This window comes from Pan paniscus, chromosome 12, assembly GCF_029289425.2.
Source record: "Pan paniscus chromosome 12, NHGRI_mPanPan1-v2.0_pri, whole genome shotgun sequence".
Taxonomy (NCBI): Eukaryota; Metazoa; Chordata; class Mammalia; order Primates; family Hominidae; genus Pan; species Pan paniscus.
Window position 1 is genome coordinate 18,541,979 of NC_073261.2, and position 24,796 is coordinate 18,566,774.

General features: G+C 48.8%; 2 protein-coding genes across 2 annotated transcripts in view; one reads left to right on the forward strand and one right to left on the reverse strand.

Annotated features, from left to right (window-relative positions):
• Nucleotides 1-23,004, reverse strand: part of SH3RF3 (SH3 domain containing ring finger 3) — a 374,465-nt gene extending 351,461 nt beyond the window's left edge. The window contains exon 1 of the mRNA XM_034953589.4: nt 21,794-23,004. Within this exon, the coding sequence (XP_034809480.2) occupies nt 21,794-22,369 (576 nt within the window). The 5' untranslated portion in view covers nt 22,370-23,004. The remainder of the gene's footprint in view (nt 1-21,793) is intronic.
• Nucleotides 22,504-24,592, forward strand: LOC117979233 (uncharacterized). The gene is made up of 2 exons (XM_063594700.1): nt 22,504-22,563; nt 22,601-24,592. The coding sequence occupies exons 1-2, from the start codon at nt 22,504-22,506 to the stop codon at nt 23,327-23,329; spliced, it is 789 nt and encodes a 262-aa protein (XP_063450770.1). The 3' UTR covers nt 23,330-24,592.
• The last annotated feature ends 204 nt before the right edge of the window (nt 24,593-24,796 follow it).

Below are 24,796 nucleotides of genomic sequence, written 5' to 3' on the forward strand. Positions count from 1 at the left end.
TTGCCTATAAACCACAATTTGCAGATGCAAATCTATTAGAGTCATAAAAAGTGCACTGGTGCCAGAACTTTATTATGATATCTGAAGTGGTCTGATCCGTCAGAGCTGAGCCTTTCCATACAGCAGCCACCTGTGGGCACCACATGCCTACTGGGCCCTGGAAACCGGGAAGTGTGACCTCAGATGTACTGCAGGGGTGAAATACGCATGGGCTTCAGGCTCAGCATGGATGAAAGGATGCAAATTAATAAGTTTTCATAGTAACTACATGCCGACATATTTTGGATACAGTGGGTTAAATATATTCTTAAAATTAATTTCACCAATTTCTTTTTACCATTTGTGATGTGGCTACTAGAAATTTTTAAATTAAATATGTGGCTCAAATTCTATTTGTATTGGATGGTGCTGCTTTGGAGTATAAAATTAGGAATTTGAACCATCAAAGGATGGTTTATTTGAACACCTGTTAAACCATTAGCTTTTCATAAATGTTTTTGAGACGTGTAGGCACAGATTTCCAGGAAGGAAAAAATTCTGTATTCAGTCTGTTTCCATGGCCACAAATATGGAGCCCCACAAACATGAAAAAGCCTCGGACAAGAAGACAGCACAGATACCTCAGTGTCCTGGGCCACTGGACACATATTTTCAATATATTCATTGCACTTTGTGAATCAAGAACCCATCAAATATAAGCAAGAACCCAAGGACCACCACCCCTCACCAAATGCAGGGCAAATACATTGGTGTGGCTGTTGGCTTTTGTGCAATGATGCAATATTATCCATAAAAGCCTCTCCCTTGCATTGCACTCCATAAGCAGTGTCGACCTTCATCAATGTTTCAGCAATGGAAAAGGTACCACCTGACTTCCCCCATCAGCACCTTGAAATAACTAGCTTCTTTATTTGAATGCTCTTTATGTTCAGCCATGAAGCTCTCCCACTGACTTATATGCCCATATTTTTTTTCACATTTATAGTATGGTAAAAGCACAAAACTTTTTTTTAATTTCTCCCCAAGTCTGAACAGCCTGATAAGGAGGTAACAGTGTGAGATTTGAGGAGATCAGAACAGAATTCTAACCCCAACCCACAACTCCACTTCCTGCTCTGTGAAATGAGGCTCATCGCACCAATCCCCCAGAAATGTAGAGCCAGACTGGAACCAGAGGCGGCCTGAGCTCAGATCCCAGCTCCACGATTCACCAGCTGTGTGACAAGCTACTCAACTTCTCTGGGCCTCACTTTCCCCGTCTGCACAATGGGGGTAATCATAGCACCTATCTATACCTGTCCCACTGTGTGCTTAAACAGACTAAGTGAATTAATAAGTTGAATTCCTCGTTTTTGTAAAAAAACTATTTTTCTAAGAAATTGTTTTTTAAGTGAAATAATGAGCAGAGTAGTTCCAGGCTCATAAATAAAATGGCTTCAACTATCATCAGGTTATAGACAAAAATCCCTAGCATGGTCTTGCACCACCTGCCTCGGCCATCCTCTCCAGCCTCATGCCCCCTCCCCCAACCCTTCCCCTCCTTTCATTTGCTCCAAGCTCCTCAGGACCCTAGGCTTCCATGCTTGCCATTCCCTCCGCTGGAACACTCTTCCTCCCTCTTTACCTGGCCATGTCCAACTCATCTTCCAGGTGCAGATCTGGCAGGATTCTCCAGGTGCTGGCTCTCACAACCACTTCCTCTACACCACCTTTTGTTGGCCTTCTGCAGTTTAGATCAGTGCTGCTCACCCCAGCACTGGCATCACCTGGGGACCGTTGAATCTGATGCCAGGCTGCACCCAGACCCATCACAGGGCCCTGGGCTGAGACAGACATCAGTGTTTGGGGAGGTTCCCCAGGGGACTTCAACATGCACCCCAAGTCAAGAACCACTAGTTTAATAAAAGAACACAGCTGCAATTAAAAAGTGATTTCAACCTTCCACTGGGACAAAAAATATCCACGAGCAGAAAAAGAACCCCCTGATATTTTAATCTTAATTAAGTCCAACTGGAGTACAAAAATACCTGCACTACAAAGCATCTCCACCGTAGCTAAGGTTTTCCAATTGTCACTTACTCACAACGTCTTGATAGAGCCCCCATGGCACCAATTAGAACGTAAGCACCACGAGGCCAGACTATCTTGCTCTCTGCAACGTTGCTGCTGCCACAGAGAGCCAAAGGACATGTGGGTGCTCAATGGACACGTGCAGGGAGATGCTCAGCTGTCCTCCTGCTGGACCTTGCATGCAAGACCCAGGCACGGCTGCCTTAACACACTTGCTCCGTCAAACAAGCGAATTCCCCTTGGGTCCTCATGGTAGAGAGCCCTGTGCCTTCCTTTGAAGCCATTCATCTGAGGTCCATGAAATGCTGTGGCAACCTCTGAGATTAAAGAGGTTTAGAAGTGCAAATGACTGTCAATGTGAATATTAATAGCTACGTTATTAATAACAGAAGTCTCTGCCAGAAACTTGACTCTTGATTAAATGGAGTGGAGGAGCTCAAGTCAAGCCAAAGACACTTCTCAGCTCTAAGCCAATGGATCTCCTAGAGAACGGGTCCCGGGGGGCCATAGAACATTCTTAGTGTCTGACTAGAGAAGTCCGAATAAAAGCGGTGGGTGTGGACCAAGGACAGCAGTGTGGTCCTGCCCTGAGTCCTGCCCACTCCATCAATGTGAGCTCCTAGGCCAGTCTCAGCTTGGCTCCCTGCTCCTTCCCAGAGCCCAGAACAGTGTCTGGCCTGCATGAGGCACTCAATTGAAGCTTCTGAAGGAAGGAAAGAGCAAATGAATAAATGAGAAGAGAAAGGGGGATCTGCAGTTGAAAGCCAGAAGTGCAAACAGGGAAACAAAGATTCCCAAAGCTTGCCTGGGCTCTGTCTGCTCCACAAAGAATAAAGTCTAAAACTTGATTTTTTTGGGGTAAAACCACCAATCAGAATTGTTCCACAAGCCATGAATTCACCTAAAATACTTTTTAAAAAAAACACTGCCATGATTGCTGTCCCTACACATTTTTGAGACCTAAAAATAAAAGAACACCAGCTGTCCTGCTAAACAAGCATCTGTCTATGACCGAGCCCCAGTAACTTCAGAACTCAATTCACTACACATTACGCTCTGCTTCTTCAGCCATGAATGCACTTTTCAGCATTAGAAATTATCCCTTTCACATTTTTAAACGCTGTGGCTTCTGCCTGACTAATGCCATCTTTAATTATACATAATCGAGTATTTTACTGTGATCTAATGGGGTCTATTACTCATCAAAATGGCACCAGTCAGCAGTAATATTCCCCAGAGCCAATTACTCAACCCTTCTTTCATTCTTCCAAAGTATCAGCCCACACGTGCAGAAATTTGTACACAGTTTGAGCTACAGCATCTTACCAATTTGTCCAAAAAGGAAAAAAAAGAATGCCTTTAAGAAGCCCTCCCTATGATGGCTGGCTCATGAGCTCTGCCATAGTGACATGAAGAACCACGGATGGCGCTCTGGCCTGGGCTGGCTGCAGCGCACCGTCTGGCCTGGGCTGGCTGCTGCACACCGTCTGACCTGGGCTGGCTGCTGCATACCGTCTGGCCTGGGCTGGCTGCTGCACACCATCCCGGTGGATTCCCTCACGTGCTCTGCTCATGTGGCATGATCGGGGCCCATCTCACAAGAGAAAACAGATACTGCAGAAGGTACCCAATTTGCCTGAGTCCTAGAGCAGGCAGGTGGGAGAGCCAGGTTTCCACCATCGGTAAGAACACACTGCATACTGGGTGCATGAGACCAAAAGGCCACACAAAGGGGGCTGTGTAGGACCCGGCTGGCAGCCCAGCCAGATGGTCCCTTCCCTGAACTCGAATTCCACAGTCACCATGCAACAAACCACCCGACTGACCTTGTCCATGATACCATGGATTTTGAGGGGCCCACAGATCTTAAGCAAATCTGTAAAGATCAGCAGAAATGAGCTAGTCCCCAAAACTCTTCATTTAAAGAGATGAACTGCCAATCAATAACTATAAACGCAGAGTTTATAAAAGGTCTAACTTTATATGTATATATGGAAATGCATATGCATACTCATCTGCAGGAGTTATTAAATGACAGACCAATGGGCTAGGCTCCAATTCGGGATATTTTAGCTAAAACAACTGCTTGTTAACTTCGTAAATATTTAGAAGAGAAATTAAAATTACAAAACCAAAGTGCCCTAAGACCCAGAAGCCAGAAACTATACAAGAAAGGTCACTTGATGGGCAATTGACAAATAAATCATTTTCAAGAGAACTGGGAATCGATAACACGCTATGAGACCTTGATATGTCCCTCCTGAATAATTGACTAGGCCTCTTTTTGGACCATTTACGGTACTATGTTTAGCATTCCATTTAGTGCTAATTCCCTCAAGTGTGGGCTTCTTATCAGATCTGTTGACCAAGTGGTAGATGGAAAATAATAAATATGCACAGATATGATGTTTCTCTAGTATACAAACAGCACACTGAAGCTGCAACTCAACAACTATCTTTCATCTGGCCCCAGCAACAACAAGGTGCTTATCAGCGCAGAGACAGTCTCGTCCACAAAAGCATTTGAGGTTCCCTGATGTGCCTCTGATAGAGAGAGAGCAGCACCACCTCCCCACACCCCCATATTTACATCTTTCGAGCAAACCTCTCAGCAACAGCGGACAGCTGTAATTCCAAGAAAGTCCAGGCATCCCGGTCTTTTCTCCCAGGCACCTTGAGGAAGTGCCAGCCAACCTCTGTCTTTTGGACAAAAAGAAACCCACCCTCTGACTCGCTCCAGGGTCACCAAGAGGGGAAAACGAGACAGGGAAGAAGAGAACTTGTTTGGACAGTTGTTGGGAGGGCAGAGCCTCTACTTAGGAGAAAGCCTGAGACATCATCAGGTTGGGAGATGAGTCCCAGGGAAGGGCCCAGGAGGAAAGATGGGAACAGTTACTGCCAGAAGTGTTTTCTAACAGGACTCTGAGGCCTTCATAGGATATTGGGGCGGGGGGGGGGGGGGGGAGGGAAAAAAGAAGAGAAGAGGGGAAGAGAGGGAGGGGAGGGGAGTGGAGGGTTAGGAAGGGGAGGACAGAGGAAAACAGAAGGAACGGGGGGGCACTAAAGAAAGGAGAGATCCACAGTTTTTCGAAGGAAGGATTGTAAAAAAAGATACTCAGATGTAGACTCTATGGGGCCCCCCAATCCAGGCCCTTCCTCAGGGTCCCAGCCTGACTTTGGGGACCAAAGCAGCCTCAAGCAGAGGGAGATCGTCAGTCAGCCACCCATGGTGCAGACCCATGGTGGAGGAAGGGCTGGGCCTGAAGGTGGTGCTGGGGAGAGCGTGCATTCAGAGGTAGGCTTCTTGGATCCTAAACAGAAACAAGAAAGTGCTAGGAAGTGCCCTTCCTCCTGCCATTGAACATTCACGGGACCCATGAGCTTGTCCACCACACTGGAGGCCTCTTGGCATGGAATTGATGCAAGAAGACTCCACAGACTCCACAGAAACGGGCCAGTGATACAGAGGAGTGATTAGTCACTAGTATTCTTTTGCTCTTGAGGCCCTGGCCACCTTTGGGAAGCTGGAATGATCCCTTTGGCAATTTGTCCCAGTAACATTTCAGGGAACTTTACTGATGCCCTTTGCCTGACCCTTAATCTGGCTATAAGAGCAGCCAGAACTAAGTGACCAACAAGTGTTAGCTCCAATAATAATGGCCATTATTAGTGTACCATGCATTCTAATACGTATTCTAATGAAAACTTAAGACTCAAGAACAGTAACAGTGGTGACACCTCACCTTCACTAAACCTAACTGTTCAGCTGGTACCTCTCTCAGCACTTTTCCTGCATGGACTCCCTCGGCCCGCATGGACTCCCTCGGCCCACATAGACAAGGACACTGCGGCTGGGAGGTCACACTGCCAAGCCCCTTGACTTGCTCAGGGGTACACAGCAACAATGTGTGGGGAGGGAGACATGAACCCAGGCATTCGGGCTCCAGGGCTCCACACACACCCATAGCCCTACGCAGCCTCCCCAGCTCTGTGGCTCCGTCCTGCCTTTCAGCCTGGTGATGTGGAAGCATTGCCACTGGCCACTACACCCCTGAGCCCATGCCAACCAACAAACCAATACTGCTCCTGGGTTCCCGCCCTTTCACACGGGTGGGGAGGCTCAACGGATGGTGTGGTCCTGACCTGTGAGAACACCCAAGACCTGTAAAACAACCAGAAGATAAATTCTAGAAAAGTGCTCCTTAGGAAGTCCATGAGAGTCTAGAAACGCATGGCGATAGCAGTGCCAAAGGTCGCTCGACCATGCGTGGAACAGTGAGGCCCCCAGGACAGCCTAGGGGTGGAGGATGTGTGAGGAAGCAGCCCCTTTCATGAGGGCTTCTCTGCAGCCTCCCACAGATGAGAAAGGAGGCGGCATTCCCTCACGGACAGACAGACCAATGGTGAAGGCGACCGGTCTTCCATAAGCAAAGAGCCAACAGCAGGAATGAACACACTGCAGGAATAAGAGAGGGGCAGGGCTCACAGGGTCATGAGCAGGGCCATGGGACTGCAAATCTGGCATGAAGTCCGGACTAAAGGGGGCTGAGTGGGCTTGTAACCACCAAACAGCATTTTAAGACAATCACCAGGGCCACAGGCACAGATGGACCGGGGAGACCGTGGTCAGGAAGGACCCAGCCAGGACACGGCTCTGTCTCAGAAGCAGCAGAAAGGCAGGAGTGAACTGCCCTTTTCAAGAGAAAGAAATGACCAAACCTGGAGACACAGACAGAGCCAGTGAGGGAAGACTCAGAGATGACTCCAGGCCCCGTAAGAGGGCCCTTAACACTCTGCTTACGAGCTTCTCCAAAGGGCCCGTCCTGATACGGAGCCCTGAGTTTCTTATGCCACACCTGTTAGAGCCCAGGAGCCGGGTGTGAACCCGCTGCCCTGAGATCGGCACTGAACGCGCTCACCCCACAGTGTGCAGTGTCCACACCGCCCCAGCACCCCAGCTCTGGGAACAAAGCTTGCTGAGCGAGGCCTATTCCCACCATGCCTTCTGCCCCCTGCCCGTCTCTTGGTTCTCAACCCCGGGTCAGTGTTCTGCTGTGGCTCAGGCTCCAGCCTGGTGCCTGACTGATGCAGACAGGTGTGAGGTGGCCCCTGCCAGGCATGCATCACCAGCTGGAGGTGGGCCTGGGAGTGGCCCAACCTGGACCCAGTGCAGTGGCATAAGGACTCGGGGAACACCTGTCATGTCCAAAATAAATCCCAAAGGCTGGGTTTCTCATGTTTGCCATTTAGGTTTAAAAATCAAACAAAGCAATTTTCCCAAAGCTGCTTGCAAGCATAAAATTGCCCTGTTCCTCATATTCACCTCGTTCAAACTCTTCCCTCATACAAAGCCTCAGCACATCCACAGCTGGGCGTGAGCCTTCAGACACACAGGAAACCAGGGCTGAAAGGACAAACCTAGAGACGCCATGGTGAAAGCTAGGTCTGCTTGTTCTATGACTTGAGGCAGCTTTGTGTGTTTTTTAAAAATACTTTTCATTATCATGTTAAATTTATATTTCCCCTGTTTTATTGAGGTATAATAGACAAATAAAAATTGTATATATTTAAGGTATACAAGTGATAATTTGATATACATATACATTCCAGTTAATATATATCTATCACCTCACGTGGTTACCTTCGTGGTGTCATGAAAATACTTAAAATCTATTCTTTTAGCAAAGTTCAAGTATATAATCGAGTATTGTTAACTATGGTCACCATGCTGCACAGTAGAACTCCAGAATTCACTCATCTTATAACTGAAAGTGTTACTCTTTGACAAGTATCTCCTCTTCCCACACTTCCGGCGCCTCGTAACCACCTTTCTACTATCTGCTTCTATGAATTCAGTGTTTTTAGATTCCGGATATGAATGAGATCACACAGTATTTGCCTTTCTGTGTCTGTGGCTTGTTTCACTTCGCATAATGTCCTCTAGGCTCATCCATGCCATCACAAATGGAAAGATTTCCTTCTTTTTTAAGATTGAATAATATTCCATTGTTTGTGTATATACGTGTGTGTGTGTGTGTGTGTGTGTATACAGCACAGCACAGGCAGCCTTTTGTTTGTTTGTTTGTTTTGTTTTGTTTCAGACAGGGTGTCACTCTGTTGCCCAGGCTGGAGTGCAGTGGTGCGATCACGGCTCACTGCAGCCTCAACCTCCTGGGCTTAAGAAATCCTCCTACCTCAGCCTCTTATGTATCTAGGACTACAGGCATGCACCACCATGCCCAGCTAATTCTTTTTTTCTTTTTTTCTTTTTGGTAGAGATGGGGACTTGCTATGTTGCCCAGGCTGGTCTCAAGCTCCTGGGCTCAAGCGATCTTCCTGTCTTGACCTCCTAAAGTTCTGAGATTACAGGCATGAGCCACTGCACCCAGCCCACTGCACTTTCTTTATCCATTCATCTGGTGATGGACATCTGGGTTGCTTTCAGATCTTGGCCCTGTGAATAATGCTGAAATGAACATGAGATTGCACATCTCGCTTTGAGGTTCTGATTTCACTTCAACTTAAGGCATTTTTTATCCAAACTATGGTCCTCCAAGTCTCAGTTTCACAATATTTACTTAATGAGTTCCTTTAAATTGACTCACTTTTTATTTAAATTTGTTTCCAAATGAAATTCCATGCAACTGCCACAATTTTTCTATATGCACCACTTGACAAACAGAATGGACCATTAAATGAAAACTTTAATATAAAACGTTTCCCAGGTTCCTCCTGAGGTTACCTTGTGGCCATCATGGCAGGCCCCCCACACTGGGTTCCCGGGCTCAGGGACACCACCAGGAATACCAGCACCCCAGTGGCACTTTCCCTTGCCTCATCTCTAGTGTCAAATCACACTCCAGCAGCCAGGACGCCAGCCCCAAGCCCCCGGCACTCCACTACCACCCATGTGCTGTATCTGTCAGCACGACAATTGTCACCTTGAAAGCCGACATCCTTGACAATTCCTCAACCTGACAGCAATTTCCCACTTTAGAGAGTGAAAACGTCCCACAATGACAGCCACCTTTCCCCACATTTACCGACAAGCCTATAGCACTTCCATCAGTCAACAACAATCCTCGATGCTTTGGCAGGTGAAGCCAGAGGACACCAACGATCAGAAAATAAACCCGGGCCCGACAGCCCATGCTCCGCTCAGTTGACCTCACAGGTGACTCCAGGATGGAGGGCTCCGAGGTGCAGCCCAGCAGAGGCGTTCTGCCCCCAGAGAACCCAGAGAGGCTTCTGGTGACAGGACTAGAATCCTCCTCCCTCAACCACTGGGGAAAGCAGAGTGCCCCGTTGTCCCTGGGGAGCCCAGGAGGCAGCCCCTCCCTCACTCTCGGCCACTGTGCCTGCAAGCTGGGTGCCTGTGTGGGTGCTGGGGGCCAGGGAATGGGAAGAAGTCACGGGACACATATTTGATTCCAAGTTTGGGGAGCTAACCCCACAGGGTGCTTTGGGGTCCTATTAAAATCAGAGGAGGCACATTTTAGAGTAGAATATAACATGCATGGGAATTTTTAAGAAAAAAATAAGACTGTAAACACCTATTCCTGGGAACACCAGTGGAAGGGATGTGGGTGGGGAGGTGGGGCAGCTGGCAAAGAACTGGAAATGCACAGCTCACCCAGTCACAAAGGAGCGAGAGTCCGCCCAGGGGGCTGGACCATGGGAAGCATTCCCTTGCTGCTCTCCACGGACTCAGGGACCCCACCCAGTAGGTGACTCAGGGTGGGGCCCAGGGGACAGGCCAGGGGCTACAGCAGAAGTTCTAGGCACATACCTGAGACGCCCCCCCCGAGGAGACTCAAGGACCCCAGAAGAGGACTTGGGCAGGGGGCTGGAAATGATGGCCACACACCAGAGGAGGTTTCCTTGAGACTTCTGTGAGTGTAGAAAGGGCCCTGCCGCCTGCAGAGCTTGCAGGAGGTAGGAGAAGCAGGCAGCTGACAGCAGACTGGCACATCTGGGGGGTCCCATGGGTGAAAGGAGGCAAGGACCTGGCTTTGCTGAGCTAGACACAACCGTCACCCTGACCTCCTTCTCCAACCAGTACCCCCTCCTATTGATACTGTCAGGAGACTTGTTCCCCGGGGTCTAGAAAATGACTATTTTGCTTTCTCCTGGGAGATGCTGGCTTTGGGTCCTAACTCTTCTGTCAAGACGCACTGTTATCCCCAGGCGTCATCACTCTTCCTGGGATCTGCACCCTAAATTCACATCCGATTTCACGATAGAGAAAAGTGCAGTGGGTTGGAGCTTCGGCCTACACCTGTAAAGAATTGGTCAGCCTGGGGACTGGTGATCTCTGCAGCTGTGGGCTCAGCTCTGGGCTAGGCCTGGTCACTGGGAAAGGCAGGCATGTGCCTAGGTGCTGCAGAGGTCTCGAGCCCCTCCCATGAGCTTGGCGCGGTGCGGAGGGCAGCCTGTGAGTGAGGCTCTGAGCCTCACTCATCACTGAGCAAGTTGGAGGAAGAGCGACCCAGGCAGAGACGAGAGGCTGCCTCCAGAAAGCCAGCCGGTGGCAACTGCAAAAGCCGACAGAGCAGTGGTTGCCAGGAATGCGCACAGCCCACAGAGGGGAAGAGTGAGGAAGGGCCACTGAAACAGCCTGAAGAAATAAAAATGGAGCCAGAAACTGCACAGAAGGGAGACAAAAGAGAGGAATCCGCAGAAACCTGGGCTCCGGGGGGTGTGGTTGCATCTTTCTACCTGGATGAAGTCGACTAAAATGAGGTCACCAAGGATGGGTCCCAGCATAGCACTGATCCCTTCAATACAACGGATGTAAATGGCTCACACCAGCCAGATACCGCCTGCCCAACAGGGGTCTGGTTGTCAGGATGCTTTAGGGGTGTCCAGTTCACAGCAGCCCCGGATGGAAGGTGGGGGTTATGAAAGCAAGGGCTTCTCAGCCCATGAAGTTGTTTACGGCAGTGATAGTACCGAGTGGAAAACTGATACCCCTGGGGCCAGACTGTGTAGGTGTTGATAGTCTAAGATGGGGCACTGATTAGTTTGGGGACACAGAGGAGATGTTACCTTTAACATCAATCATATTGCATAGACTGGCTATTAACCACGTGTAGAGCACACAGGCCTTTTGCAGAAGGGAAAAAATTCTATTTCCCATAAATTTAAAAGCATGAAATTGGCCGGGCATGGTGGCTCACGCCTGTAATCCCAGCACTTTGGGAGGCTGAGGCAGGTGGATCATGAGGTCAGGAGATCAAGACCATCCTGGTTAACACGGTGAAACCCCGTCTCTACTAAAAATACAAAAAAATTAGCCAGGCATGGTGGTGGGTGCCTGTAGTCCCAGCTACTCGGGAGGCTGAGGCAGGAGAATGGTGTGAACCTGGGAGGCAGAGCCTGCAGTGAGCCAAGATCGCACCACTGCACTCCAGCCTAGGGGACAGAGCAAGACTCCGTCTCTAAAAAAAAAAAAAGGCAAGAAATTGCTGAAGTCTGGGAAAAATAGAAAAAGAACATCAGTATGTAAAGGCATTATAAGTAGATTTACGATTCACAAAGAACCGGCAAAAGAGAAGGTCCATGGCTGGATGCAGCTGATCTCAGGAAGAGAGAGAACTCCAAACACGTGCGTCAACCACATGCAACCACATGCATCAATCGACCATATGCACCAACCATGTGCATCAATGCAGCCTTCAGAAAAGAAGTGACAGTGATGGTGCAGGAGGGGACGGTGGACAGAGGGAAAAGGGGCCTCCCAGGACTAAGTGGAAAGCCTTCCGCAGACCTGTCCTCTTCACCCCAGCCTTGTCATGTGAGTTATGTAGGCACAGTTTCAACGTCATGAGTCACTACCTCTGATCAATAAACCACTCTGTTTTTTTAAAGCAGCTATATTTGAGACAAACAGCCTCCATCTGCCTAGGAACACAAACCTGAACAAATTAGGCCCCAGTGGCGCTGCCCTTTGGATGTAGACCCCTGTCCACACGACTCCAGATGTCAAACTGCCAAGCAATGGACACATTGGTCTTTGGCAAAGAGGTGACTGAAAAGCTCAAAAACTACAAGTCTTAAACTCCATTGTTCAATGGGCTGCTGACCCATAGCAGGTGCCCTTCTGCACTGTGAGGCTCAACCACAGGATCTGATATACGTCACCTCATTTGATATGCTGGGGACAACAACTTTAAATCCAGGAAAACTCTTGTTACTGTACACAAGTCAAAGCTTAGTTTGTCAAACTGAGACAGCAGATACACTCCCAATTCCATAAGGAACACATTTTTTAAATTAATTTTTAAAACCCAGATTTCTAGCATTGGAAGTTTTCCCTCTGCTATAGTCCACAACACAAATTCAGCCACAGAAGGCACAAGGGCGATGCTGCTCAGGATACAAGAGGGTTCTCTTCCTATTAGGAGTGTGACTGTGTGAGAGCATTCACCTTTCATACTGCACATGTTTAGACTACAAACTTGGTCCAGACAATGACTGCTAGTGACAAAATTAACCCATGGGCATCATGAACTCAGTAAAAAAAAAAAGGTTAGTCTCATTGGCTATCTTTGTTAAGGCGACATTAATTTAGCACAATCTACATTCTTGATGCGTGCTCTGCACGCATTATCTCATGCAAACACATCTGGTTTTAATTACCTTTGGCTGTGCTTGGGAAGAGAAAATAGGATGCAATTTTTAAGTTACGCAGATTTGGGATATGATTATAAAGAGTTAAGGAATCCAGTGGCTTATCCATAAAAGAGTAAAGATGTGGATACATTTTGATAAATAAAATAAGCTGCATAATTAAATCCACAGACATCACCCATGACTCCACGTCCCCTGCCATCATCAGGCTGTGCCCCTTGTCTTCACGTCTCTTATTACCACATGTCAAGAGATACCTATTGGCTATTTGTTTACAGTGTCCCCTGAATGGTCAGTTGCAGAAAGGCCTGGATCACTTCTGGTTTTGTGAACAATGTATATTCCAGTGCTTAACACAGTATTTGCAACAGGGTGGGCAGTCAGCACATATGTGTGGACTGAATTAATTATTAACATCACTCGTTCTGGGCCAGTCTTCAAGAGCAGCACTCACACAGGGCCATGGTGACAGCTCCACAGCCCCAGCACCTGGGCCACCATTCATTCTGTGTGTTCCCTACAGCTGCAGTCTGCAGGCAGGGTGTGCAGACCCAGAGGAAGAGTGACCCACTTCCTCGCTGCAGATGAACAGGAAGACTAGAATGAACCAGCAGCAGCGGGCTGCCCAGGGGCTGCCCTGACCCCTCTCTAAAAGATCCAGTTCAATACAATACATGAAGTCCAGAATATTACTCAAAATTTGCTTGCCACTTTGCCAGCAAATGCAGCACCAAGCTAATTTTTACAACACCTTGAAGTCCCAGCAACAACAGCAACCGTCCATTCTTTTACAGCTAAACTCCCAAGCCTTTGTTTTTCCCAAATGCAAAACTGAAACCCCACTACTTTCTCCCTACAGATTTTTTAGAAATTTCTATCTGAGAGGCCAGGCGAAGTGGCTGACACCTGTAATCCCAGCACTTTGGGAGGCCAAGGCGGGTGGATCACGAGGTCAGGAGTTCGAGACCAGCCTGGCCAATATGGTGAAACCCCCTCTCTACTAAAAATATAAAAAAATTAGCCGGGCGTTAGCCGGGCATGGTGGTGCTCGCCTATAGTCCCAGCCACTTGGGAGGCTGAGGCAGAAGAATAGCTTGAACCCCGGAGGCGGAGGTAGCAGTGAGTCGAGATCGTGCCACTGCACTCCAGCTAGGGTAACAGAGCGAGACTCTGTCTCAAAAAAAAAAAGAAATTTTGATCTGAGAAATAATGTATGTGTCTGCCACTGCATTTATGGGTAAAGGCACTCCACACAGGCAACACCTCCAGAAGTCGGCCTGGCCTGAGATTTAGCTGGCCCAGCCTCAGGAGTACTTTCCTCAGCCCACATGGGTGAGCACTCCAAGTGTTTAGTAATCATCTGAAGGATTCCTTGACCCTTCAAATCAAACAGCAACAGTGGCAGGCAAAGCTTGGAGGATTAACCGATTAGTCTTTGAACGCAAAAACAACGGCTGATCAGGACGGGTGGTGTCTAATGAGATTAGTTAACCTGCAACCATTTACTGAAATGTGCCTAAGCCTCCCTCATCTTTCTTCTGTCTCTTCAGTATCTCTGGGTTCATCTTAGAGCAACAAATGGAATGCAGTCACCCATGAATGTATCTTAGATCCTAAATGATAAATCCAAATAATTCTCACCTAAGGTGGTGTGCTTTGATGGCCAACAAAAAATTAAAAGAAGCTTCAGAAAACGTGCTGGACACTCCTGACCTCCATCGTTCTAGCCACAGCAGCAAGTTCTCTTGTCTCCTGAGCATGTGGCACTTCCAGAGCATCTGCTCCAGAACTAGCAAACAGCAGACACCTTCTCTGAAAGGTGCTGCCCGCAACACCAAGCTGCTCTCAGAAAGCCTCCAGCTGTGGGATGGACCTGCCTCATCATCTTCTTTCCCCACCACAAAGTCAGAAAGATTCAGAAAGAAGAAGTGCAAAGTCTTCATTTGGCAAATCTAGACTATGGAAGAATAAACAAAAAGAGGTGAGAACCCACTGCAAACTCACTAAGCCCCAAATCACACCAATACCACTTTCCTCATTAGAAATTCCTGCCAGATAAACAGAGAATAAAAAGATATAGACACATGTTTTCCTCTGCAGCATATCTGGTCACCTAACTAAATGGAAAAAAAATTACATTTCATTATAAATAGAGACCAATGCAATCGCTGTCCCTGGAGCCCCCAGTGTCCACTGTAGTGTATGGTACACAGCAGGTACTTAAATATGTGTGCAGTGAAGCCAGAGAGAGAAAAGCATCAGCATCCCATTCCTTGAACCAGGGTAAAGACGGCTCCCTGCGAACTCCCCGATTCTCTGGTGAGGTCTTGCTCTCAGTGAGCCCGGCTGCAGCACATTTACAGGTGCCCGGGTGCAAGCATGCTTCTAAATTCTCTCACACCTCCTCCTGAGCCGAATTCCTGTGGTCAATCCTAATTCATTTAAACTCACATAAATTCATGTGAGCCTTATGCACACATTACATTAAGTGGAAATGCAAATACCATCATATCTTCGTTTGCATCAGTTAACAATGTAAACACGTGCTACCCAAGAGCGCAGCGACTCTTCTTGGGCCTCCTTCAGGTCTCCCAAAGGAGAGCTGCAGCTCTAAATGGCCTCCAAGGATGTGCAGAGCCATCAAGGGCCAGGAGAGCCTAAAGAAAGCAGAATACAAATCATGCTGCAACTTTATACACTTTTTCATTCCAACTTCACTCAATGGGAAAAGGGAGGCTCACATTATGGGGTGCCTGCATGATCTGTAAACCATTCACTATTGCCAATACCTTCAGCTCGACACCCTGTTCTTTTAAAGTTAATTAAAATTCCAATAGGATACCCATCAAGCATGCATTTCACATTCATCAAATCTGAAGATCTCCCAAGCAAGGCAAATCTGATAAAAATTGACCTTGGCCTCTTCAAGTGGTGCTATCAAGAGCATTTCCCCCAGCAAATGCTTGCTGATGTGTGTGGGTTTTTTTTTTAATGCACCTCAAAAAAGATCATGTTAACTGTAAAAGATAGAGATTAAATACAGATTGAACGGAAACACACACTAGAAACAATTGCAAAACTGAGCCCCGAATCTGTCATGCTCCAGCAAGCAGGCAGGCTCTCAAAAGCCAGGAGGAAGAAACAATTGGATAGAATTCTGCTCAGCTCCATCACAGCAAGCAGCCTGATTCTAGGCAGCTGTAGACAAGCTATTGTGTCCTACGGATGACAGAGGTGGGCTCGTTTTCAGGATAGCCTGCCAACAGGCTGGATCAGCAACTGAGCAGGATTATTCTCCCCTGCTGTTTTTTTAAAGCAGATTATGGCTTAGACGTTTTTTCCCTTTTAATGAAGTTTGTAAGAATCACGAACACTGCCTCTGATAATAAAGATAAACTTGGAGCAAATTTAAAAAGGAAACCAACAGACTCAAGCAACTACTCCGCATAGATGCCCAGTAATGCTTGACGATCCAGTTTCCACAACACGGACTGACTGAATCTAGAGGCAAAGCATGATATCAGACTCACAACACACACACACACCCCCATGCACATCCACATCCACACACGTACACGCACACACCCTTAACTTAGAATACTAAATACCACAAATCCACCAGCAGCAAAGCAGGCACTCTGAGGTGTGCCTCACGCGTGATAAGAGACTTGAAGATTTTCGTATTAGGAACAGGCACTGAAACGACAGCCAATCACGTGTGCCAGGCACTGCACATACGTTATCCTATTTATCTAAGAAGCAGATAGCATCCCTAATTCACTGATAACAAGTCTCAGGAAAGCTAGCCCATTTGCCCCGGGGCAGATGTTGAGGAAGTGTGGAAGCCAAGATTAAAACCACCTTCAGTGGGATTCCCACCACCCCTTCCCCTCCTTCCACGTGTCCTGGGGGAGGTGTCAGGCCACCGCCTCAGGAGAAAAGGCAGTCCTGTGTGCGGGCTTCAGACACCAGCCTGGGAGGCAACACTGTCCCCAGGGGTGTAACAAGAAACATGGGGTTGGGGCTGGGTCACCGTTTGCTCACCGACTTGGAGACTAAGTACAAGGGGAAGAAACCCTGCTGTCTCCACTACTGGGTGTTATCATGGGACTGTGACACCTGAAGCCACGGCCTCTATTTGAGACCTACTGGGTAGGGATGAGAATGAAGCCAACACAGGAGCAGAGCAGAAGGGCAGACCAAGTATGGATCAGTGAGGAGAGCACAGAGCTGCTGGGTTAGCCAGCTAGGCCACTCAGACTAATGTCCTGTTCATGTCACTTACATATTAATAGAGCTGCCTGTCACCTGCAGCCAAAGCCACAACAGATTTGATGCTGTTTCCTGTGGCCACACTGCTCCGTGCAGACAGCAGCCTTGCATAGAAGAGCATCTGCAGCCGTGAGGCACGGTGAATGGAAGGGGTGGCCACTGCTTATGTTTAGAATCGTGCTACCAACGAGCTGAGCCTGCGGTAGAGTAAGAGGACTCTTCTAACCAAGGCCAAAGTTAATCTTCCAAAAAACACCCTCATTAACTGCGTGCCGCTCAGCAATGAAATTCTGGAGTCTTAATTTCCGTACCTACGTAACTAGCAACCTCACCAAGTTGCAGTAAGGACCAGATGAGCCACACTTAAAACACCGCTCAACCCTTAGCCCACAGCAGAGGCTTCATACACACCTGGTCCCACTGGGTGCTCAATAAATAATAATTTAGATTATTCACTCGCTGGCTGCAAACTGCTGTTTCCACACTCAGGGGCCTTCTGAACAGGACTTCGCTGTAACTCAGCTGTCATATCAGCCACTCGTTTGCTCTCTTGTGAGCTGTCTGGTTTTTGGTGAGGCCCCCAAGTGCCGGCCTTTTCCTCTGGAGTCCTTATTATATCCAAGACCGAACCACGACAACACCCCAACCATCCAGCCAAACTGGACAGAAGGGCGGAGGAACAGAATCCTAACTCAATCACTTCCTAGCTCTCTGACTTGCCCAAATATCAATCTCTCTGGGCCTCAAAATAATAATTATACCAGCCACTTGGCAGGATTATTGTGAACTTTCCATAAGGTGATATATGTCAAAGTGCCCAGCATGCAGCAGGCACTCAGTAAATGTTCAACAGAAAATCTCGGGTATATAAGCAGTTCAACTGTCGAGACCCAAAGAACATGGTAACTAGCTTCCAGATACCAGAGACACCCTCTATCCTGGCCTCCACTAGCTGACCAGCTGGACTAACCAACATTCCACGTCCTCTGTAACACAGCCAAAGTCACCCACACCCACCGGAGACTACAGCCCGGCAAGGCTGGGCCAGCCACTCCTGCCTGGGGAAGCCTGTGCTTATCAGGGATCTGTTGTCCTTATTTCCAACTATGCTAATGCAAGTTGTACTCATAATGCTAAATATGCACCGTAATTCAATAGTCTGTAACAGGGGAAGAAGTTTGAATGCAAAAAAAAAAAAAAAAAAAAAAGCCCCTTGGGAAATCAAGATGACCATGTATGAAAGACTCAAACACTAACAAAATGGTCAAGTCAGGTGTAAATGAGAACATCAAACATTAGTGGAGAGGCCCTATTTAAAATCTAAATGATGCTCTATTCAGAATCCTTTGAAAATCTTAGTCTTCACTCTATTTGAAAGAAACAAATAGAAAATCATAAAAGGTGACTGTGTTCAGCTAAAAAGACAATCTGGAACTCAAAGAAAGGTTCTCAGCTCTGTACTCGGAAAATGGTGGAAGAATCATACACCTGTATGCTTATAAAATAAAATATTTAACATATATAATTTTATGATTCTCCAACTTAAATTATTTTCTCTATTAAGTCCCAGTCACACTGTCAAAGAGACACAGAAGAGATTTTCAAACGGATCCAATGTGAACATATACCACTGTACCTCAAGATACAAAATACAGATAAACTTATTAGGCTGTAATGCCAACTTTTATATCATCAAAGGCACTGCCTACGCTTTCTAGAATTCTTTAATTTGTGACAATGTCCTTCCTTGTAACCCTCACAGAATTCTGGAGTGACACCGGTCAGTGCCCACGGGTACCTTCTGAGAGCTGGGCAGACAGCTTGCAACCACTCACTACCTCTACTGTCAGCTCCATCCAGAAAGCCCAAGCCAGTCTTGTTTACCTATAATAGTGCCTAGCAGAGTCTACGTGAACTGCAGAAGATGTTCTGTATAGGCTCAACTATAAGTCAAGGATTTAAAAAATTTTCAAAAAAAAATTGGAATTGTCTGATATTCAAGTCCTTATTAAATCACTTACATTAAAAAGCATGTTTTGAATTACCCAATGTGGAACCACAAAACTCTTTTAGCAAGACTCTCACTGCACTGAAACAATTTGACTGATGCTAGCTTGGGATGTTAAAGGGATTTTCTTGCAAAATAATGAAAACAAAACAATAAACAAACAAGTTAGCCTGAGAAATTTAGCATACATTAGCAACTGCAAGGGTTAGACAGTACCATTGAAACAGGACTGTTTAAAGGTCACTTCAAGAAGTAACACACATGAACACACTTTAAGAAGCAACACACATATAGTATTTGCCAACAGGCAAATAAAAAGACCAACTCCTGATCTTAGGCTATGGGTACTCATCACTGGGTATATGATTTCCAGGGGTAGCATCGTTAACTGACTCCACAAAAGCGCTTTATCTCAAATGGCTCAGGTGAGAGCAGAGCTGAGAGGTTCTGCTAACCACGTCAGGGGACTCCAAGTACTCTGGTGATCACCAAAACCGATGAAAAACAACAGGTAAAGAGTTCAGGAAAACACTGTTTTGTGTCCTGCCAGTAAAACCAAACAGAAATTAAAACTTTTTTTTTAAATAAAGCTGTCAAAATATTGAACTGTAACAAAATTAATAAAGTAAACAAGCTATGCCAATACTTACCTATATACCTAAAAAGTATACATACCCTAATTGGCCCAAAAGAAGATGTAAGGAGCTTCTAATTGGGAAACGATGGGACTGTAATATTTATGGTTACCTTCTATCATGGCATATTAGTTAAATAAGTGCCCCTCTATTAAACAACATGCAACAACATCCAGCATTCAACTTTCCTGGCAGGAGTCAAGCAATTCCAGTGGACAGTAAAGTACCAAAAGTAATTTTCAGCCGAAATCTTTGTCAACCAACTGTATAGGGTTGCTCAATGCCTGATATGCTATTACAATCCTTCCCACTCCTCAAGTATATGCTGGACCTAATGCTATTATCCCAGTATGGTAGTATAGTGCTAGTGTAGTGTGAATACACCATGCAGGACTCCTGCTTATTAGTTAAATAAGTGCTCGTCTATTAAACAACGTCCAGAAACATCCCAAAAACACAAAAAGTCATGAACATGACTATGCACGCATAAAGAAAGTCAACCAAGGGTCTCAACATATGGTGAGTAAAACATCAATTTCCTGCTAATACTAAATGTCACTACTAAAAAGTTCCAAGCTTCAACCCCTTTGACAAGTTCTAAAAGGTACTACAAATGCCACAGAATTCCCGGAGTGGCATCAAAGCTTCAGCCTGTCACATGTCAGAGGTTACCTCCTAACCTCCTGGTCAAACACAAAGTCCCCCAAGATAAACTGAGAGGACATCTGTAAACAGATGGTCATCAGAATGTCCCAGCGTTTTACTAGAAGCGGGGCTCCGAATATCATATAATTTATCAGAACAGAAGAAGGTAACCCACTTATTCTGCAAATAAAGATATTTAATTATAAATACCTTACATCAAAAACAGCAAGGCCAGGAAGGAAAAGTTTGAAAATTTCTAACGCAAGCATTTAGCTGGATTTAATCACAATTAAAACCAAAGAAAAAAATTCCCCTTCAGCAGTGCCCCCCAAGTGACCCCCAGTGACTATCCTTGACTGTCCCCATTCTTCCTGATCCATAGAAAAAAAAGCCCATTGCAGCAAAGTATGGCATTTAACTCAAGCTCAACATCCAAGGGTTTAAGTTCCTAACCTTAACCTTAGAGATTTGCAGTACTGCCTAATCCAGGTGCTAGAATGTTCCCAGCATTTCAGGATTACACATAGTGGAAGGACTAGGCATCACCAACTCCTTAAATGGTCAAAAGTAGAGGAATAAAGTTGTGTTTCTAAAGCAAATGATTATTCCAATAGATAGACAATGTATTTCTTTTAACATTTAAGTGCTTTTCTCCATTTAAATAAATTAACAAAACCCGGGTCCTTTCTTTTCTCATTTAAACCAGCATCCCATGCCCTCTCTCCTGGTAACTGTTCACAAGGTGGCAAGGGTGTGTAATAACAAGCTGTAAGAAGCTTTTAAAACCAAATCATTGAAGCCATCCAGAGAAGATCTTTCGTCTAAAACAGAAGCAGCGAAGGCCCTAAAATGCGGCTGTACCAAAAATAATAATAATAAAAATAAATGACCCCCGTGGGAATGAACCCTGCCTGGGAGCCCAGGAGAAGACTTTGGCTTCTGGTTAGACACTGCCAAGTCCAAAAGGGCCGGGTCCAAAGGCTCCTGGGGCCTCCAGAGTAACTCCTTCCAGACTACTAGAAGCATTCCTCCAAACCCCAGTCCCACTCTGCCTTCTGCCCTCCCCTCCTTAGCCACACCGCAGGCAGGAGGCCCGCGGGCTTCCCAGAGCAGCCATCAGAGCCCTGTCAGAAACGTTAAGGGCTAACTTTTCTCTAGGCAGGCCCAGGGTGTGCAGAGGGAGTGTCTGGGGACCCAGAGGAAGAAGGTCCCCGTTTCTAGGGAGATGCAAGGGCGATGCTAAGTTTAAGAGGCAGGGTAACAAGTCCGGCCAAGGAATCGGGGGTGAGCGACGGGACAGGAAGGCGTGCCCACTCCACAGGAGGATGGGACACACGTGAACAAGCGGCGAGCTGCCCTGGGGCCGGATGCCGCCACCAAGCAAGCGAAGTTGGAGGAAGAGCAACAGCGGAGTGGGCCAACGCAGGACCACCCTTGGTCTCCTCCGCACCTCATCATTGCCCCCCACGCCCAAGCACCCACCCACACACTCCCACGTGCCGTGGCCACTTCCGCCGAGACAGATACTCACCTTTGCCACCGGCGCGGTCCTGCTGGTCGCCAGCTCCCGCAGACTGCCGGCGGTGCTGCCCGCGGCCGCGGAGAGGAAAACCGGGGAACCCGGGGTGCTGCTGCCTGCCGCGCCGCCCCCGCCGCCCGCGAGCGTGGGGGCCGCACTCTGGCCTGGGATGGGACGCGCGGGCGGGCTGCCGCCGGGGCTGGTGCCCGCGCGGGGCCGCTGACGGATGCCGTCCAGCAGTCGCACCAGCAAGATGTTGGCGGGCAGTTCGTCCACGCCGCAGCCCACCAGGATGCGGCACTCGGGGCAGCGCAGCTCGTGGCGCGAGCACACGATGCTCTCCAGGCAGCGGCGGCAGAAAGTGTGTTGGCATGGCAGCACCTTGGCCGTGGTGTCCAGGCGCTCCAGACACACGGAGCACTCCAGCAGGTCCAGCAGCGACGACTCGTCCATGTCCTCGCCCGCCCCCGCGGCGGTGGCCGCCGCCCGACGCCGCCGTCGCTCGCCTGGCCTGTCCTCGTCGCCCTCGCTCTGCGCAGCAGCGGCGGCCGCCTTGGATGCGCACAGCCAGGACGCTCCGAGCAGCATGGGGGAGGTGCCCGCAGCGGTCTCGCGCGGCTGCCTAGGTCCCGGGGCCGGCGTGGAGCCCGCCACCGGCAGCCAGCATCAGGACTGGGGAGCCGGGCTCCGCCGTGACTTTCTTCACCCCGGCTGGTGGCCCGATGCTAGGGCTGTGGCGGTGCGAAGTGGCTCACCGACCGGCCTGCGTGGCGGGGACCGGAGTTCCGCGCGCGGCGAGCTAACACCCGGCCAGCCGAGCCGAGCCCGCCCAGTCCTGAGCGCAGCGCCTGCGGCTGCCGGCTACACCTGTCCCGCCGCAAGTCCGCCCCGCGCGGGGGACCGGGGGTGCTGCCGGGCACGAAGCTCAACGGGTTCTCTGCTGCAAGCGGCGGCTCGCGCCTGGAAGACCAGCGGCAGGAAGTGCGGGCAGCGGCCGGCCAGGTCCCCGGGGAGGCCGGGGCGCGGCGTGCACGCTCCTCCGCGCAGCTGGCGAGCCGCACCGCCCCCGCGGCACCTCCATGCGCTCTTGGCCTGCTCGCTAGTCGCTGTCCTCTAGAGGATTCAGCAGGACCGTTCCTCTTCCTCGGCCGCGAGCACGTGCGCGGGGGTGCGCGCGGAGGTCACGGTCACTGCGGGGCTCAGGGAAGGAGGCGCCGTGCCTGCAGGACTTCCCTTCGCTTGGGCGCAAGCCGGCGATTAGCCTGGTCCCCTAGGACATCTCCAGGGCTCCGGGGAACCTCTCCTGCGCAGGCTTGGCCCTGCCTCCTCCAAGCGTCCGAGTCTTTTTCGGCTTTTCGTGAGCCTCAGAGAGGGACGTTTCCTGCCAACGCTGCTGCGAAGGAAAGTTTGGGCGGCGTTATCCCGACTGCCTTCCTCGCCAGCGCCGGCGAGCAGCTTGGGGACACAGCCGACGCCCGGGCATCCTCCCCGACGACTCCCCGGAGCGCTCCCTGTTCAGACTCCTTTCCGAGAAGCACGCAGAAGTGACAGCCCCGGAGCTTCGTTCCGGTGTAGGTGTGGGGATGCCCCGCAAGGCAGGAGGGGAAGGCGCTCCAGTTGAAGGGGACACCCCGGGGCCCGCGCCGACTCCTCCCGGCGCAGCCTTGGCTCGCCGGAGTCGCGGGTCGGAGGCTGGCGCCGCTGCCCGCCGACCAGCACCCTGGCGCCAGGCGCCCGGCTCCACGCCGCACCCTTGGCGGCGCTGTGCGAGGGGCTCTAGCGCCCGCCGCGGCGCAGTCTCGTGAACCCCGCTCCAATTTTTTCCTACGGAGGCGCAGAGGAGGGTGAATTCGCGCTCTCCTTCCCGACGCCCCGGCTTCTGGGAGCGTCAGAGCAACGGAAGTACGTACAGGAGGACCGAGAGCAGCAGGGAAGTTTGGCGGTGGGCTGGGGTCGGCGGCGAAGATTCCCTGCCGTGCGCTGCCCCCTCGTGGCCGCTTTGCGTTCCCGTCGGGAAGGGCTGGGTTCCAGTCCAGGGCCCAGCACAAACCAGGATTGGCTGGACGCTGCACAGCGAGTTCAGTCAGGGCTAACATCAGAAGAGTCGTGGAGGGCCTGCCTATCGGCCAGCCTGTCCTTGTGGTTTGTGAAGTTGTATGATCTTTCTGTTATTATTAAGGAAAAAAGTAGTATTTGTTGAGGCTAAAAGGCCAAGAGCGTGCTATATATTATTTAATCCTCTAAACAGCTCTGCGAGATAATTATTTAATTTATTTATATTTACTTCCATAGCTTTAGACAGGATCTCGTTCTGTCAGGCAGGCTAGAGCGCAGGGTGCTATCACGGCTCACTGCAGCCTCAAACTCTTGGGCTCAAGCCATCCTTTCACCTCAGCCTCCTGAATAGTGGAAACTGCAGGCGTGCCACCGCGCCTGGCTAAATTTTTAATTTAAATTTTTTGTAGCGACGGGGTCTCCTTATGTTGCCCAGGCTAGTCTCAAACTCCTGGGCTCAAGAGCTCCTCCAACCTCATCTTCACAAAGTGCTGGGAGTACAGGCGCCAGCCACGGTGCCCAACCTGTGATAATTATTTTAAACTCATTTTACAAATGAGGAAAGTGATATTCATACTTGTAAAGCCATTGGGGCTGAATTTTCATTTTTGTATCCACAGAACTAACACATAAAGTTTACATGCCATTAGAATGTAAGCTCTCTGTAAGCTACAGATCTTTTCCACTGTAATATCCTTAGTGCCTAGGGCAGTGCCTAGCATATAGTAGGTGTTCAATAAATATTTGTATAATGAATGAAAGGATACATCTCTCTTTCTCTCTCTCTCTCTCCCTCTCTCTCTCTCTCTCTCTCTCTCTCATCACCTACTGGTGATTTGAAGGCAGATCTTAGTATCTCAATTACACATATCCTGTGCTTATATCAGGATGCTAGTCCCTGGAAACTTTGCTTCTGATAGCAGCAGGTGGCTTTCTTAACCTGGATGTCTCTCAGCAATG